General features: G+C 40.9%; 1 protein-coding gene across 2 annotated transcripts in view; it reads right to left on the reverse strand.

Moving 5' to 3' along the window:
* UBQLN1 (ubiquilin 1) overlaps window positions 1-5,187 on the reverse strand; it is a 58,300-nt gene extending 53,113 nt beyond the window's left edge. For both annotated transcript variants that reach the window (XM_006834954.1, XM_006834953.1), the window contains exon 1: window positions 5,008-5,187. In XM_006834954.1, the coding sequence (XP_006835017.1) occupies window positions 5,008-5,187 (180 nt within the window). The remainder of the gene's footprint in view (window positions 1-5,007) is intronic.
* Between the last annotated feature and the right edge of the window lie 10,525 nt (window positions 5,188-15,712).

The following is a 15,712-nucleotide window of genomic DNA, read 5'->3' on the forward strand; positions in this document are numbered from 1 at the left end:
TTGTTGTTGATGCATGGAGGGGATTGGAACCATGGCAATGAGATGATATACGATGGAATGAATGTAAAACTAAAGTTCTCCCATGTAAACTATCATATAATTCACAATAAAACATTTAAAAAAAAAAATAGATAACGGAACTTTTCCCACAAACTTTTTGAAGCCTCCTCATATATAACTAACATCACAACCTAAATATCTCAGAATGTAAAACATTTAAAATTAGTAAGATTATTTTATTCACATTAAGTTTTCAAAATGTGGTGTGCATTTTATACTTACAACACATCTCATTTCAGTCTGTTTGCATTGTTGTGTCAGGAGTCAGTTCTGACTTAGTCACACATACACACACACACACAGCCGGCACAAAAAAAAGTAAAATCATGGCAAAGTTTGAGTCTAATGTCCCAACTACTGTGTCAACCCATCTTGTTGAGGGTCTTCCTCTTCTTCTCTGACCGTCTACCAAGCATAATTCTTCTCCAAGCACTGGTTCTTCCTTTACAGCAGGTACAATGTACAAGAGGCAAAGTTTCACCACTCTAAGGAGAACTCTGGCTGCACTTTTCTTTCAAGACAGATTTGTTTGTTCTTCTTTTGGTGATGTCAGTTTCCTAGGAGCAGTTCTGGTGGGTCTGAACTGTCAATCCTGTAGTTAGCAGTCCAGTGTTTATCCAACAGTATTTATGCTACTCAAGGACTCGTTATATTCAAGATTCTTCACCAACACCACTTCTCAAAGACATCAATTTTTCTTTTTACTTCCTTATTCATTATCCAGCTTTCACATGCATAAGGTGATTGAAAATTAACAAGGCTTGGGTCAGGTGCACGAACCTTAGCTTTGAATGTGACATCTTGACTTGCCCAATGCAATATGTCATTCGATTTCCTGACTACGGATTCCATGATGTTATGGATCCAAGTGATTTCGAATCCCTGAACTTCAGTATTTCTTCCACTTATTGTGTTGTTTATTGATCCAGTTTAAGGACCAATTTCAATGTAACATTTTCAGTTTTCCCACATTTTAATTGTTCAACAGATCACATGGCTGGTGGCACCAAATCAGACAGGGAAGTTCGAGTCATACTACATACGTTGTTGCTATTGTTAAATGCTGTCAAGTCGGTTCCAACTCACACCTACCATGTATAGGATTTCCAGGGAGTGGCTGTTGGGTTTGAACCATCAACCTAACAGCAGCCCAGTGCTTATCCGACAATACCACACCAGGACTCCATGCTACATACTGTCGTCGCTGTTTAGTTCTGTGGAGTCGGTTCCGACTCATTGAGCCCCTATATAGTTTCCAAGGAGCAGCTAGTTTGAACTGCCAACCTTATAGCTCCAACTGCCCTTGCGTTCCAGTGCTTTACCCCACAGCACCACACCAGGACTCATACTATATACACAGTATAATATTATATGTTTGTGATGATGAGCGTGAGGCACTGTAACTCCCCTTATCAAAGGAAGGCCCAATTAAATCCAATACATTTAGACTTCTGATACTAATAAAATTATTGTTTTGGTTTGTTTCTGCCTGATGACCATATACATCCAAACAGAAACCAAAGGAAAAATTGGAAAATAAATTACCACCTTAGGACTTCTGTCTTATAATTTATACCCAGGAGTTTTAAGATACAATCAATTATTAGGACAGATACATACAAATACAGTAACAAAAATGTCAGTATCTTTTAACTCCATTTTTCCATGAACTTTTTGAAGTTCCCTCTTACTATGTTGCTTACCTGCCTCCTCTCCTAGTATTACAGATTTTCAGTGCCAAGCATTCCCTATTTTTACTAAAAAAATCTTGTTAGTGAAAACAATGTCATTAATATTTCATAATAAAAAAATTTAATCTGTGGCAAGTAACTGAAATCAAAGCTTCAAAAAGAATAATTTTAAATACAAAGTGGTACATCTTTTCTCATGCTTCAAGTAATTTTTATAAATGGACCATCTGAAAACTGCTTTTCATAATTGTATTTGCTTTTTCCTATATTCACGTCCCTTAACAGAGCCTGGTGTGGCGCTGTGGATAAGCACTCCACTGTTAATCACAAGGTCAGCAGTTCAAACCCACCAATCAATCCTCGGAAACCCTATATAAGGTTGCTATCTATGAGTTAGAACAGATTCAACAGCATTAACAACACATATTATATAATCTGTCTTCAGGTCCTTGGTGTAGTGATGACCTTCAATTTTTACGTTTTCTAATAAAACAGGAAACAATGATCAATTCTTTTTTTAGTCACACTTTTAAGTCTTTTTAAGTGACATCAGAAAAGTGACTTGAAATTGTCATTGATTTTATCAATTAAAATTTTGCCTTGGTTCGGAGTAAAAAAAATACCCATAAAATTTAGAATTAGCGTAGTGGTTACAAGTTAGGCAGCTAACCTCAAAGTCAGCAGTTTAAAACTACCAGCTGTTCCGCAAGAGAAAGATGAGGCTTTCTGTTCCCGTAAAGATTTACAGCCTTGGAAACCCTATACAGGGTCCCTATGAGTCGGAACTGACTCCATGGCACATAACCACCACCACCACCCACAGCAAAACAAGTCAAAACACCCTCATAGATATAAAATGACCCAAAACAACCTCACAGATATAAAAAGACCCAATGAATTTCTTCTATTTAGATTTAAAAAAAAAAAAAAAAACTGGTGCTGACTTTCCAATTTTGTACAATGAAATGCTGAAAGCAGCCTGGCTAGTGAAGAACTGAAATAAGAACCCTAGAAATACCTAAGGCTTCAAAACAGAATATTGATACCCACCCCTTTAAAGAACAGCTAAAATTTAAAATGACTGACAATATCAAATGTTGTTGTGAAACAACAGAAACTCCTATACATCATTGATGGGATTAGAACAATACCTAACTAACACTTTTCAAAAGGCAATTTTTTATAAAACTAAGCATAGTACATCTACCCTATGATCCAGCCATTCCACTTCTAAATATGTAAACCACAAGGAATAGAAACACATGTACAAACACACAAAAAAGGATTTTTACAAACAGTCCAGGTAACCGTCAACAGGGGAATGCAGTATAATCACACAATGGAAAACTATGTATTGCCAGACAAAAGCCTACAATGGAAATACAATAAAGAATTCCTAATACACAATAAATCTCAAGAACATGCTGAGTGGAATTTGCCTTACCAAGAGTACATTATACAATCCTATTTACATAAAATTCGAGGGCAGGCAAAACTAATTTATAGTGAAAAATAAAAACAGTGCCAGATGGAGGGGAAAGTGACTTAACTAACTGGGAAAGGACATGAGGAATATTTCTGCTCAGTAAAAATGTTCCACTGCTTAATAGGGATTTGGGTTATACAGGTGTATGCATTTGTCAATATTCATGGACTGGAACCCTTAAGCATTTCACTGCATGTCAAATTTACCTTAAAAAAAATAAAAAAACACTGAACTCAAGTTGATGATATAGGCACTGAAGTGCTATTTAATGGTAAAATGTACAGATATTTGAAGCTTGCTTTGAAATGCATCCAAATAATAAAGTAGACTTGTAAGTAATTAGAAACATGGTAAACTCAGTAATACACTAAAATGCTAACACTAAGTGTGGGCACATGGCTGTTCACTATACAACTGTTTCACCTTTCCCATATGTTGGGAAATATAAAATGTTGAGGCAATTTTTTACAGGCGAATAAGGAACTCTGGTAGTGTAGTGGTTAGGAATCGGGCTCCCAACCACAAGGTCAGCAGTTCGAAACTACCAGCTGCTCCACGGGAGAAAGAGGCTTTCTGCTCCTGTAAAGATTGACAGCCTTGGAAACCCTGTTCAGGGTCGCTATGGGTCGGAACCGACTCGACGGCACTTAACAACAATAGAGAAAAACAAAAAAAACCACTATAGGGATTCGGTTGGTGGTAAAAGATTCTTTTGCTTAATATCACATTCTATGGCTTCACGAAATACCTTTTGAAACTAGTATTCCAATCATTGACTGACTGTTCCTGGGAAACTTATTACAGGTACATTTCAGGAGTCGCTCATTGTTAATTTTCACAAAATGTTCACATAGGCTGAGATTGTTAGAGATCATTTTAATAATGATGGATCAACAATAAACCAAAACAATTTGTTGCATTTGATCAAGATTCCTAATTAGATGTAAAATCTGTATTCCTGGAAAGACTTTAAAATAATTTAGTATTGGGTAATGTTCCCCACATTGCCAACTTTGTTTTCTTTTATTCAATATTCAATCTGAGTAACGTCATTATCGTCCCTCTATAATCAAGCAAAAATGCACCCGATTGGTATCTAAGGAATGATAAATAAATTAAAAAGCAACCAGTTAAGTCATCAATGAAAGAGTCATTCACATTTCTCACGAAGTAAGAAGGCTAGTACTCTAAGATGTGACTGGAAGCAATTTCGACGTCACAGTTTGGGGTTTTGTTTTTCATGTTGGAAAATGGGGGCGATTTCAGCATTTAAAACGCAGAACTAAATGGGCACGTGTTTCTCACCCCAAAACCTATCTTAACGCGGCAGGCAGTCAAAAATCATGAGCCTTCGCCCCCCCCCTTTTTTTTTTATATATATATATTCTTGAAACAAAATTTCAGCCTGGACGAAAGCTAACCTTCGCACCCAGCCGGCCTCCACCCCGCCCGAGCCAGGCGGTGGGTCCCTTTCCTTTGTGAGGAGCTGGCGGCGGTGGGGGGCGGGGAGCAAGAGGAGGAGGAGGGTGCGGAGCCAAGCGGCGTCGGTACGTGCTACAAACAGGCCGCGGCCCTGCCACCAACCTCTGCGGTGTCCCAAGGAGCAAAAGTACGAGCTTGGGTGTGATCTAATTTGGGATAAGGCCCAGAAAAATGGCCGAGGGCACTTCCGGGGTCAACCTTCTCCCCAGGCCCTCCAGACCGTCTCGGGCCGCAGGCGGAGGTCCAGCCGCCACCTCCACCCGAGTCCGCACCCCAGGAGGCTCTCACCTGCTGGACAGAGCTGTTCTCCGGCACAGCAAATTCCTCTTTCTCCTTCGGGGTCTTCACAGTGACTTTCATAATCTTGGGCTCCGCGGAGGCAGCGGCCGCGGGGGTGCCGGCACCTCCGGGCGCGGTGGCGTTGTCCTGGGAGCCCGGGGGGCCGCCGCTTTCACCACTCTCGGCCATGGCGGCGGTGACTCAGGAAAGCAGGGAGGGAGCAGGCGAGCGAGGGGGGAGCCAGGAGACGCCACAGCCGACCGGCCCGGACAGCAGGAACCGAGGGACACGCAGCCTTAGTGACAACGGGCGCAGGGACGCCCTGGTGGGTGAGGGGCCGTGGAATTCGCTGCAGACTCCGGCGCAGGCCCGAATCGGGCGCTCGGCAGCCGCCGTGTGTTCAGACGCCGCTTGTTCACAGCGACATCCGCAGACGCCGCTTCCTCACCCCTCCCCTCCCCACGACGTTTCTCCACCAGAGCCACGCGGGGCACGCCGGGTAACGCGACTGGCGGCGAAGCCGAGTCATCCCGGCAATCGCAACTTCAGGCTCCAGCGGCTTCCCTTTTCCTTTCCAACTCTGTCACCGAAAATGTCAACGTGTCCAAGTGTGGAAGATTAAATCAGCGTGGCATGGGATGGGTCAATTGGGGCTATTTTCTCCCCTCCACCAAATAAAAACACAGGCTTTGGCACACCTAGTAACGGCGCACAGAGATGAGGTCACGGTTAGCGAAATTACTAGAAAAGGGGCTCGACCACTGGGCGCTGCGACTGCGAGTGCGCCTGCGTGCTCACGGTCCAGGTAGTTTTCCCACCCCTTTACCTCGGACACTGCCTTGGCATTCCACCCGTCCCTGGCCAACTCCCTCCTTTAGTCTTTGGGATTAAAGGGTCTGGTGAAGAAATGCTGAAAAGTGTTTTGTAGTTAATTTGCCTAGTTTTCACTTAACTTGGTAGATTTAAATGCTTAATCTTCTTGCAATGTGCAGGAATTGGAAGATAAATCAGTGAAGGAAAGGTCGTCATAACGAAAGGAAAATGGAGTTAACGCCTGTAACTACCCCACGTAATCCACGGAGTCATTGCCCGATTTGGTCAGGCGATCATCAGGCCACCTGTACTGACCGAATGGCCTCTGCTCTGGCTCATGACAAAATGACTATGAGTGTTACCAGCAAGAATTAACTGAGCACCTGTAGCAAACTTTAACACTAATCCAGTGTCCAGGAATGTGAGGCACAGCATGTGTCAAAGAAGTGACTGACTTGTAAGTGATGGAAGTAATAGAGTTCACATGTCACAACCCGACAAAAAAAGCCATCATAAACTACTCACTGGCTGCAAATTAAAATCTAAATTTCTCAAATAGGAATTAAAAGTTTTCCACAATCTAACACACAGTTTATCTTTAAAATTTCACTGCCTTTGGTTTCCATAGATTTAACATATTTCAGTCAAAGGTGCATGACCATCTCTAGAATCATTTGCACATAATACTTTTCTCACCTCTAATCATTACACCCCTACCTTGTATACATCTTTTATTGCTACCTCCTCTCTAAAGCCTTCCTTGAACACCCAAGCCTAGAGAATCGTTTCTCTGACATGCAATGTTGTTGCTGTTAAGTCCAGTCAAGTCCTCACAACTCATACCCTGTGTAGGGTTTCCTAAGGTGTAAATCTTTAGTGGAGCAGAAAGTCTCATCTTTCTCACCCAGAGCAGCGAGTGGACTTGAACTGCCATCGTTGCGGTTAACAACCACAACACACAGCCACAGCTCCACCAGTGCTTGCTATAATTATATAAAGTTGTTATTGTTGTTGATAAATACCGTGGAGTTGGTTGCAACTCATACTGACCCTGCACAGGGTTTCCAAGGCTGTAAATCTTTACGGGAGCAGAAAGCTTCATCTTTCTCCCAAAGACCGGCTGGTAGTTTCGAACTGCCAACCTTGAGGTTAGCATCCCAATTAGTAACTGCTATGCTACCAGAGTGCCTTAATTATTTATATAAAGTACAATCTTTGAAAACTGAAAGCTACATAAGATGGAAACCTGTCTTTGAAAGGAAAACGGAAATATTTCCCACTAAATAGAAAGCATAAGAAAAGTAGTGGTTGTACATGCTGTCGAAAGTAGAAAACTTGAGAGACCCAGAAACCCTGTTCCAGCTCTCATGGTTTAACTATAAACGAGGATGCTTACAAAATTTCATGGAAAAATGGGACTTCCCATGAGCTTTTTGAGGCCCTTCATATCACTCACCTGACAATTCCTTCTATTAATCAAACTATCTTCATCTACAATCTAGTTCATGCCCTTATTAACTCTGGCCTAGATAATGCCAGTAGTCCTAGCATGGCACTGGAAGATAAGCACTGAACTGCTAACTGCAAAGTTGATGGTTCAAACCCACCAGCCACTCCTTGAAAATCCTTTACATAGTGGCTATGAGTTGGAGCAAACTTGACAAGCACATAAAACAACAAATTATAGCAATAACATACTACAGATACCTCTGCCGCAGTCTACGGTCTCCATCCTTAAATCCATTTTTTTCTAGTGCTGTATGTTATTCTAAAGCCTAAGCTTTGATCATGACACTCACTATTTGAAAATTTTCAAAAGCACTCATCAAACTTTAGAATAAAGTAAAATATTTGTGGCATGATTCCAAAGCACTCTAACCAGAAGATCTTGCTTTTCACTCCTATTTTCAACCAAAACAGTCAACTAAGCTATCTAAGTATGTATGTGCTTTCCTGCCTTAAAGCTCCAACATTCCAATTTCACAAGTAGAAATTCTTTCCACTCATTTTATTCCCATTGTTTTACTTCTCCTTTTATTATCAACTGAAATGTAACCTTTCCTAACAATTTTTTTCTGCCCAGAAATATCCTCTATATCCTCTGTGCAGCTTTATTACCTTTTTAATGTCACTGAACACATTCTCTCTTATACTTACTTGTGTGCCTATCTACTTTAGTAGACAAGTCCTTGAAAACTGAAATCTAATCTTAATCATTATATATACTTCACAGTAACCAGCATAATTTCTTGGCATGAGAGCATTCACTGTTGAACTATACTGAACTGTCATGTTTTCTACTAAAGAGGCTTAGAGCCGTGGATAATATTTGTATCTCCCAAGGTTTGTAATGTAGTAATAGATACAAAAACATGAGTGCACACTTTGGAATGTATTTGATTTACAATAGAAATTTATAAAGAAACATTATTAATTCTCTACTTGAAGTAGGGAATAGACACAGGATAGTTTGGGTGCTAGGGAGGGGAGCAAGACACACGAAGGGGGAGGGGAATGGAAGAACAAGGCAGATAGGAAAACAATTAGGGAGGTTTGCATGGGCTAAGTGGGACAGAGGTAAATAATGATGCATGTACAAACTTGGAACAACAGAGCTCTGGGATACAGGGATTGAGACATGGTTGGAATGCGGAAAAGGAGGGAAATAATGTTAAGGTGTTTGGCTGTCTTTTGAATCTTGGTTTCCCTGGCATACCATTACAAAATAGACACTTGAGAGGGAGAGAAAGGAATAGCCAGAAATATAACCATAGAAAGCTTGTAAGTCCATCTTCTGCCTATAACTGATTGGAATACCTAAAATGGGACTATAACGTGCACACTGAAGGTGGCTTCCTTCAGAGCCTCTGCATTACATAAGACCGTAGGTGGAATCCTGAACCCCATCCAGAATCTTCTGAGGTGGGAAATTTCCACTTGAAAGGGCAAGCAGACCAGCCTGGAGCAGCTAGAAGAACAGAAGATACTTCTTGAAAGACTGACAGGTAAAATACAAAACAATAGAGGGAGCCTGACTGATTACTACAAGAACAAGCAAGTTGCTCATCCAAGAGACATCAAGGCAAGTGGTTGGGTCCCCTCAGGGCAAACCCCCTCCCAACACTAAAACTCAATGGAAATACACACTCTGATTGTTGACCACGTTCATCACCGATAAGGGGAAGTGAGGGAATAACAGCAATGAAGCTGCGACCTAAGCCCTACCACGTTCAACAGATTCCTGTGAACACGGGTGGAAACCAGGTGGGCCAGTAGTATGGCAAGACCTGGGGACTCTTGGGCCCAGAGTCAGTGACATAGCCACAGAGGACTAGAGTGGAGAGTGAAGCGTCCAGCTGATAAAAAGAGAGGGCATATGCATAAGAACACCAACGCTTGCAGATAATACCCACTTGACCTGGCTTCAGTGACTGGATGATCAGAGCTCAACTAGAAGAAGAAAGAAGAGGGGAAAAAAGAGTAATCTGATACAATTTGATGAACTTGACCTACACCTATGGATGCAGTAGCTCAAAAGAGGGAACAAATCTTTACAGCAAGGATCATTCACACCCCCTCCATACACAGAGTAGATTGGGATGGGCAACTTGGACATTGGCTACCCAAAATGGGGGGTGGGGGGACTACAAAGGCAAGAAGTGACTGGCTTACAAACTTTCAAGAGGGATCCTAGATCCAGAGGGTGTGGAGGAAGGTAGACTCTCCACTGAGTAGTATTCAATTTGTCTAGGCAGGGCTGATGAAAGCAGATGCAGATAGGTCTCTGGTGATATAGTAGTGAATAATTGTTATCAGGACTGATTGTGAGGGTTGAAAATGTAAAGGTAGACATTTTGTAGCAAAAGGAGGGGAGTGATTGACTTTGCAGTCTAGGAGTGGAGATCCCTGGGACCAGCAAGGGAGAAGAGCAGAGAGCAGGACCCTACGGAGAGAAGCAGTGATGCCTGAGATGGAGGCAGAGACGGTGACATGGAGAGATGAAGCGGTTGGGGACTCTAGACCCAGAGAAGGAGAGGGGCTGTGTGCTGACAACCAAGGGGCAGTCTTGCAGGGTATAACCTTTGGTTGGTTGATGATGCATGAAGCGGACTGTAACCATGGCAGTGAAACAATATACGAAAGGACGAATGTTAAAGCTAATGTTCTCCCATGTAAACTATCACATAATTTACAATAAAACATTAAAAAAAAAAAGAAAGAAATGGTTAAGATTTTGTTAGGCAATACCATGATGAACATGCAGTGAAGGAAACAGAAACTTCTGGGGTACTGGACTGTAAGTGTGAACCCAGGAGAAGTCCACAAATATCTCTAGGGCTACTTCAAAACCATATGTGGTGGTGGTGATTGTGTGCCACCAAGTTGGTTCTGACTCATGTCGACCCTATAGTGTGTCTGAGGTTGTAAATCTTTATGGGAGCAGGACACCTCACATTTCTCCTGCAGAGTAACTGGTAGAGTTGAATCAGGACTCCTTAAAATTATACGTTGTTGTTGTTGTTGTTGTTGTTGTTGTTGTTGTTAGGTGCCATTGAGTCAGTATGCATTCATAGCGACCTTATGCATAACAGAACAAAACACTGCCCAATCCAGGGCCAACCTCACTACTGTTGCCACACTTGAGTCCACTGATGCTGCCACTTGGCCAATCCATCTCATTGGGGGTCTTCCTCTTTTTCTCTGACCCTCCATCCTACCAAACATGATATCCTTCTCCAGCGACTGGTCACTCCTGACAATATGTCCAAAGTATGAGAGACGAAGTTTGGCCATCCTGACTTCCAAGGCGCACTATGGCTGCACTTCTCCCAACACAGATCTGTTTGTTCTTTTGGCAGCCCATGGCACTTTCAATATTCTCCTCCAAAACTATAACTCAAATGCATCAATTCTTCCTTAAAAGCCTCAGAAACCCTGTATAGGGTCACTATGAGTCAGAACCAACTCTACGGTACATAACAACAAGGAGCTATTTTAATGAAATATTCTCAGAAAAAGAGTCTTATTATTGTCCTGTGACCACCCTGTAAAGTGATCCTCTTTGATCACTTACTTCTGCAACCAATCTAAAAGCCCACATATGTTGTGTAACCAATCAACACAAAAGCTGACTTCAGGTTAACCTGCCACTATTATCCCTAATTTGCAGCCCGCCAATCAGAAAATTATACTATTTTAGTTCCTGATTTTATTATATAAATGTGTCTGCCCACAACTCCTCATAGCGCTTGGTTTCATTTTTGCAGACCAAGTGTATTCCCTGGTTTGAACTATTTCCAATCTTCAATAAATCTCTGCTTTTATTTTAACATACATCTTTACTCTTAGGCAGCATTTTTCTTGCTTTTGTTTTTTGGGCATTTTAGGATGTTTAAGGATCTCTGGTAGTGTAGTGGGCTAAGTGTTGGGCTGCTAACTGTAAGGTTGGTGGTTCGAACCCACTAGCTGCTCCTCGGGAGAAAGATGAGCTTATCTGCTCAGTCCTACAGAGTCACCATTGAGTTGGAATCAATGACAGTGGATTGGGTTTGGTTTTGGTATTGGTACAATATTTAACAGCATCCCTGGCCTCTAACTACTAAATGCCATTAGCAGTGTCCCCCACCTCCTTAGTTTCAGCAATAAAAAATGTCTCCAGATATTCTAAATGTCCTCTGGGAGGCAAAATTGCCCCTTGTTGAGAGCGGCTGCTATAGAGAGAGCCAGTGGAATCATCCCTACCACCTACATCTGTGTGTGTGTGTGTGAAGCATATTTTAATTTGGATTGGTCACTTTTTACTGTGGGTTAGTGCGTTGGGCAGCAATGTCAGTTTGAACCACAAGGTCGGTTGAAGCCACTCCTCGGAAACCCTATACAGGTTCATTCTGAGTCACCACTGACTTGACGGCACTTAATAACACCAACATTCGCCACAAGTAGCCAATGGATAACATATTGGACGGTGCAACTTTTGGAGCATTAGGATCAGAGACAATTTACCCTCCTTTTAAATTAGGTTTCCCACTCCAGAGGCAGTAATAACAACTTATTTGGTTACCCCCCACCCCACCAAAAAAACTATTAAATGCTGCAGTTCAAACTTTGTGGCCTCAGGACTTCTTTGTAGGTTGAAAAATGATTGGTTGAGAGATTTTGTTTATTAGATTATATCTATATTTGTCCTACTAGAAAGTAAAATTAGAAATCATTTTTGGCTTATTAACTGAGGTACAATTTCCATGGTCAAATCTGGCCATTTTCACTGTAGAGTTCTTTGAGTTTTAACAAATGCATATTTGTCACTTGTCATTGAAGCGCCACCCTGATCACCTACATCTCTTATTCTTCTCTGGAAAGTAAAGAAGCAAATACATTCAAATACCAAATAATGGTATTTCACTACAAAGGCTTTTCAGTCCTGAGTTAATTATAATACTCAAGATAAAGTTTACTGTGGGTTTTCCCAGTATATAGTATTTCCAGGTTCTGTAATATATTTGCATTTAATCTGTTAAAGCATCCTCCCATCTCTTATTAGAGTCTGGAATTCACTGCAGACCTTATGAAAATGCCTACATATATTCTAAGATTATTCTTCTCTGACCTCTCTTATAAACAGGGCACTGCTGATAACCTGAGACACAGTCCCTGGAGCAAGCACTGAATGTCCTGATTAAGTGGTAAGACAGGTCTTCTAGGAGTCATATAATTGCAGGGATAAGTCTGTTGATAAGTTGACTCAGACTGCTCTTACTTTGTATAGAACTAATGATTTCTTTTCAGTTAACAAACTCATTCAAAACATGTATTTGGAATGCATTTCTGGACTTTAGGAGATTACCTAATATGAAAAATCTGCCATCATCTCATGCCAAGTAAGCAAATCAGTCATAGGAAATCTTAGATGCTGAGGATAGGAAGAAGTAGGCTACAAAGTGTGCAAAAATCTATTGCATAGAACAAAACATTGAGGAATTCCGTAGAATAATTGTTGTTGTTGTTGTTAAGTGCCATCGAGTCGGTTCCGACCCATAGCGACCCTGTACAGGGTTTCCAAGGGTGTAAATCTTTACGGGAGTAGAAAGCCTCATCTTTCTCCCGCGGAGCGACTGGTAGTTTCGAACCGCTGACCTTAAGGTTCGCAGCCCGATTCGTAACCACTACGCTACCATAGAATAATACTTCAGTGTAAAAACTGTTTCTGGGTATTGGGAAGCTCAGTAGCACTCATAAAGGCAACCAACCAATTGAGACATTTTACATGGGAAGCTCAACAGTGGTTTGTTGCTTATTTTAAATGGTTTTCCCATCATTACATTTCATCCTAATAATTGTTTCAGACTTGATTCCCAAATGAAAGATGAAGACAAAACAACACTGGATTACCTTACGTACTCTATAATCTGTCAAGAATTGTGAAGAATCTGAGATTTTACTCAATTTGCCAGTTAATAAATTGGACTGCCACGATTTCATGAATGCTGGCATAAGACAAAAGACTCCTGGATCAGAAACAAAGGATGCTATTACTCACAGCGTAGGATGATGCTGCACATTGCATTGGAGGAAAGGGAACTCAAGTTTAGGGAAGCTGACTCTCTTATAACTCCACCTGCCCTTTGCTCTTGTTGTTGTTGTAAGGTGCCATCGAGTCGGTGCCAACTCATTGCGACCTTATGCACAGCAGAATGAAACACTGCAAGATGCATCTCTAACAAGCCGGTTCACTATATAAACATCCTTAGAGCAAAAGCAATGTATTGTTTCCTATTGCTACAATTTTTTAAAAATCAAAGTTTAGGAGTTTAAAATGACACAAATTTGTTGTTTTACAATTCTGGAGGTCCAAAGCCCAAAATGGCAAAAATCAAAAGCTGCATTCCTTTTGAATGCACTCACTAGGGGAGACTCTGTTCCCTGACTTTCCCAGCTTCCAAAGGCAGCCAGCATTACTTAGCTTGTGGCAACATCACTCCAACTTCTTTCCTTTATAAGGGCCCTTGTGATGACTTTGGGCACAACCAGATAACACAGGATAATTTCCCCATCTCAAAATTCTTAATCGCATCTGCAGAGTCCCTTCTGCTATGTAAGGTAACATGCTCACAGGTTCTGGGGATTTGAAAGTGGATTTCTTGGGGAGAGGGTATTATTTAGCCTATCAAAACTGTAGGTGCTCTGTTCACATGATATGTAGGATTACGATGCCATATCAATAGCACATGCTTCTTGTTTCTACACGGTCTTGGCTTCTGTCAAATTTTCCCACGGGAACGCCACTTTGTTGGTCACTGATTAAAAGGACCAAATTGGTTCTATTTGTTTCAGATAGCTTTTAATTAAGGCAACACTCAACCAATGAATGGGACTCTGGGTATCATATGAAGTTAACGTGCATGTTTTGTAGGGTCCTGTACCCAATCAGTTGAGCAAATCCCATAAATCATCAGGGTATACTTTGGCCACTTCCTAAATATAGCGTCTATATTGACCTTTCCACTTGGCCCAAGGCATTAATTCAGGTACAACAAGATGTATTAGCAATTTCACAGAATTTGCCACAGCCTAAAAAGAGTAAATTTAAGGGTGATTGTCTAGGTAGTGAAATTGACTATGTGCCTTCAGGAGCCAATGTGATTTTATTGATCACTTTGCTTAAAGTCAGGCCACATTTTGTTCTACCTCTTACAACTTGGTTATTGTCTTTGTAGGGATAACTTCCCACAGATGGCACACAAATAGTAACAACTATCTCTGTGAGAAGTAACTGCAAATAACCAAGAGTAGCCTCATTTTGTATAGTTCCTTGAAGTTAAGTGAAGGCTACCTGGTCTATCGGTGAGGTTTCCTTAACACTTGAGGATCTCTATCCCCTGACGCTTCTTAACATCAAACGATACCTTAGTTTAACTAGTAAAAAATGTCTGCCTTGAGCACATACACTCTTACGCTCTATCTTTATAGATAGGAACTTTAGGGGGCAGTGAGCTTATGTTAATGGGGAGTAACGTCTCAGAAAAGGAGGCTGAGAATGATTGCACAGCACAAAAAATCTAATCACTATCACTGAATTGTACATGTAGAAAATGTTGGATTGGTGTATCTTTTGCTATATATGTATTCTCAACAAAATAAAATTATTTTAAAAATGAATTTATAGATTTATTTTAAAAAATTACCAAAACTTTAATATTCTTGTTGGATAAGCACTGAACTGCTAACCACAAGATTGGTGGTTCAAACCAACCAGTTGCTCCTCAGAAACCCTATACAGGCTTGTTATGAGTTGGAGCCAACACAACAGCACTTAACAAAAGTGACAATTCATAGAGAGATTCGTTAGAAAAAAGCAGACAAAAACTTAAGCCAAGATCCTTCAATATTCATCTTTAAACTAAGCCACACTTCAGCTAAATGTTCCCATTGAGCACTGTGATCTATTTAAAAATTTATCTATGTGAGATCTAAAGCACAGATGAGAAGTTTGGTGGTGGTGTGTCACTAAATCAGTTCTGACTCATTGTGACTCTGAAGCTGTAAATCTTTACAAGAGCAGAAAATCTCATCTTTCTCCCTAAAAGCAATTGGTGGATTCAAACTGCTGACCTTGCAGTTAGCAGTCCAACTCATAATCCACTATACTTCTAAATCAATGGTTGAACAAGACTCTTGACACAATGTTAAGAATGTAGGCAGATTACACTCCCAGCTAAGGTTATTCATGGTATAAGTAGATTTGTGTTATCTTTCAGTAATCCAGAACTTGATTGGAACTTAATCCAACAGCATTTTAGGAGGTTGTGGAATAATATCCACTTGTCTGTGGATATTAATCAGCTACATGCTCAAATTTCTGATATAAGTAATTCTCAAAGTGAGCACTGAGTGGCTACTAATT

This window comes from Chrysochloris asiatica, unplaced genomic scaffold (genome assembly GCF_000296735.1).
Source record: "Chrysochloris asiatica unplaced genomic scaffold, ChrAsi1.0 scaffold00014, whole genome shotgun sequence".
Lineage (NCBI taxonomy): Eukaryota > Metazoa > Chordata > Mammalia > Afrosoricida > Chrysochloridae > Chrysochloris > Chrysochloris asiatica.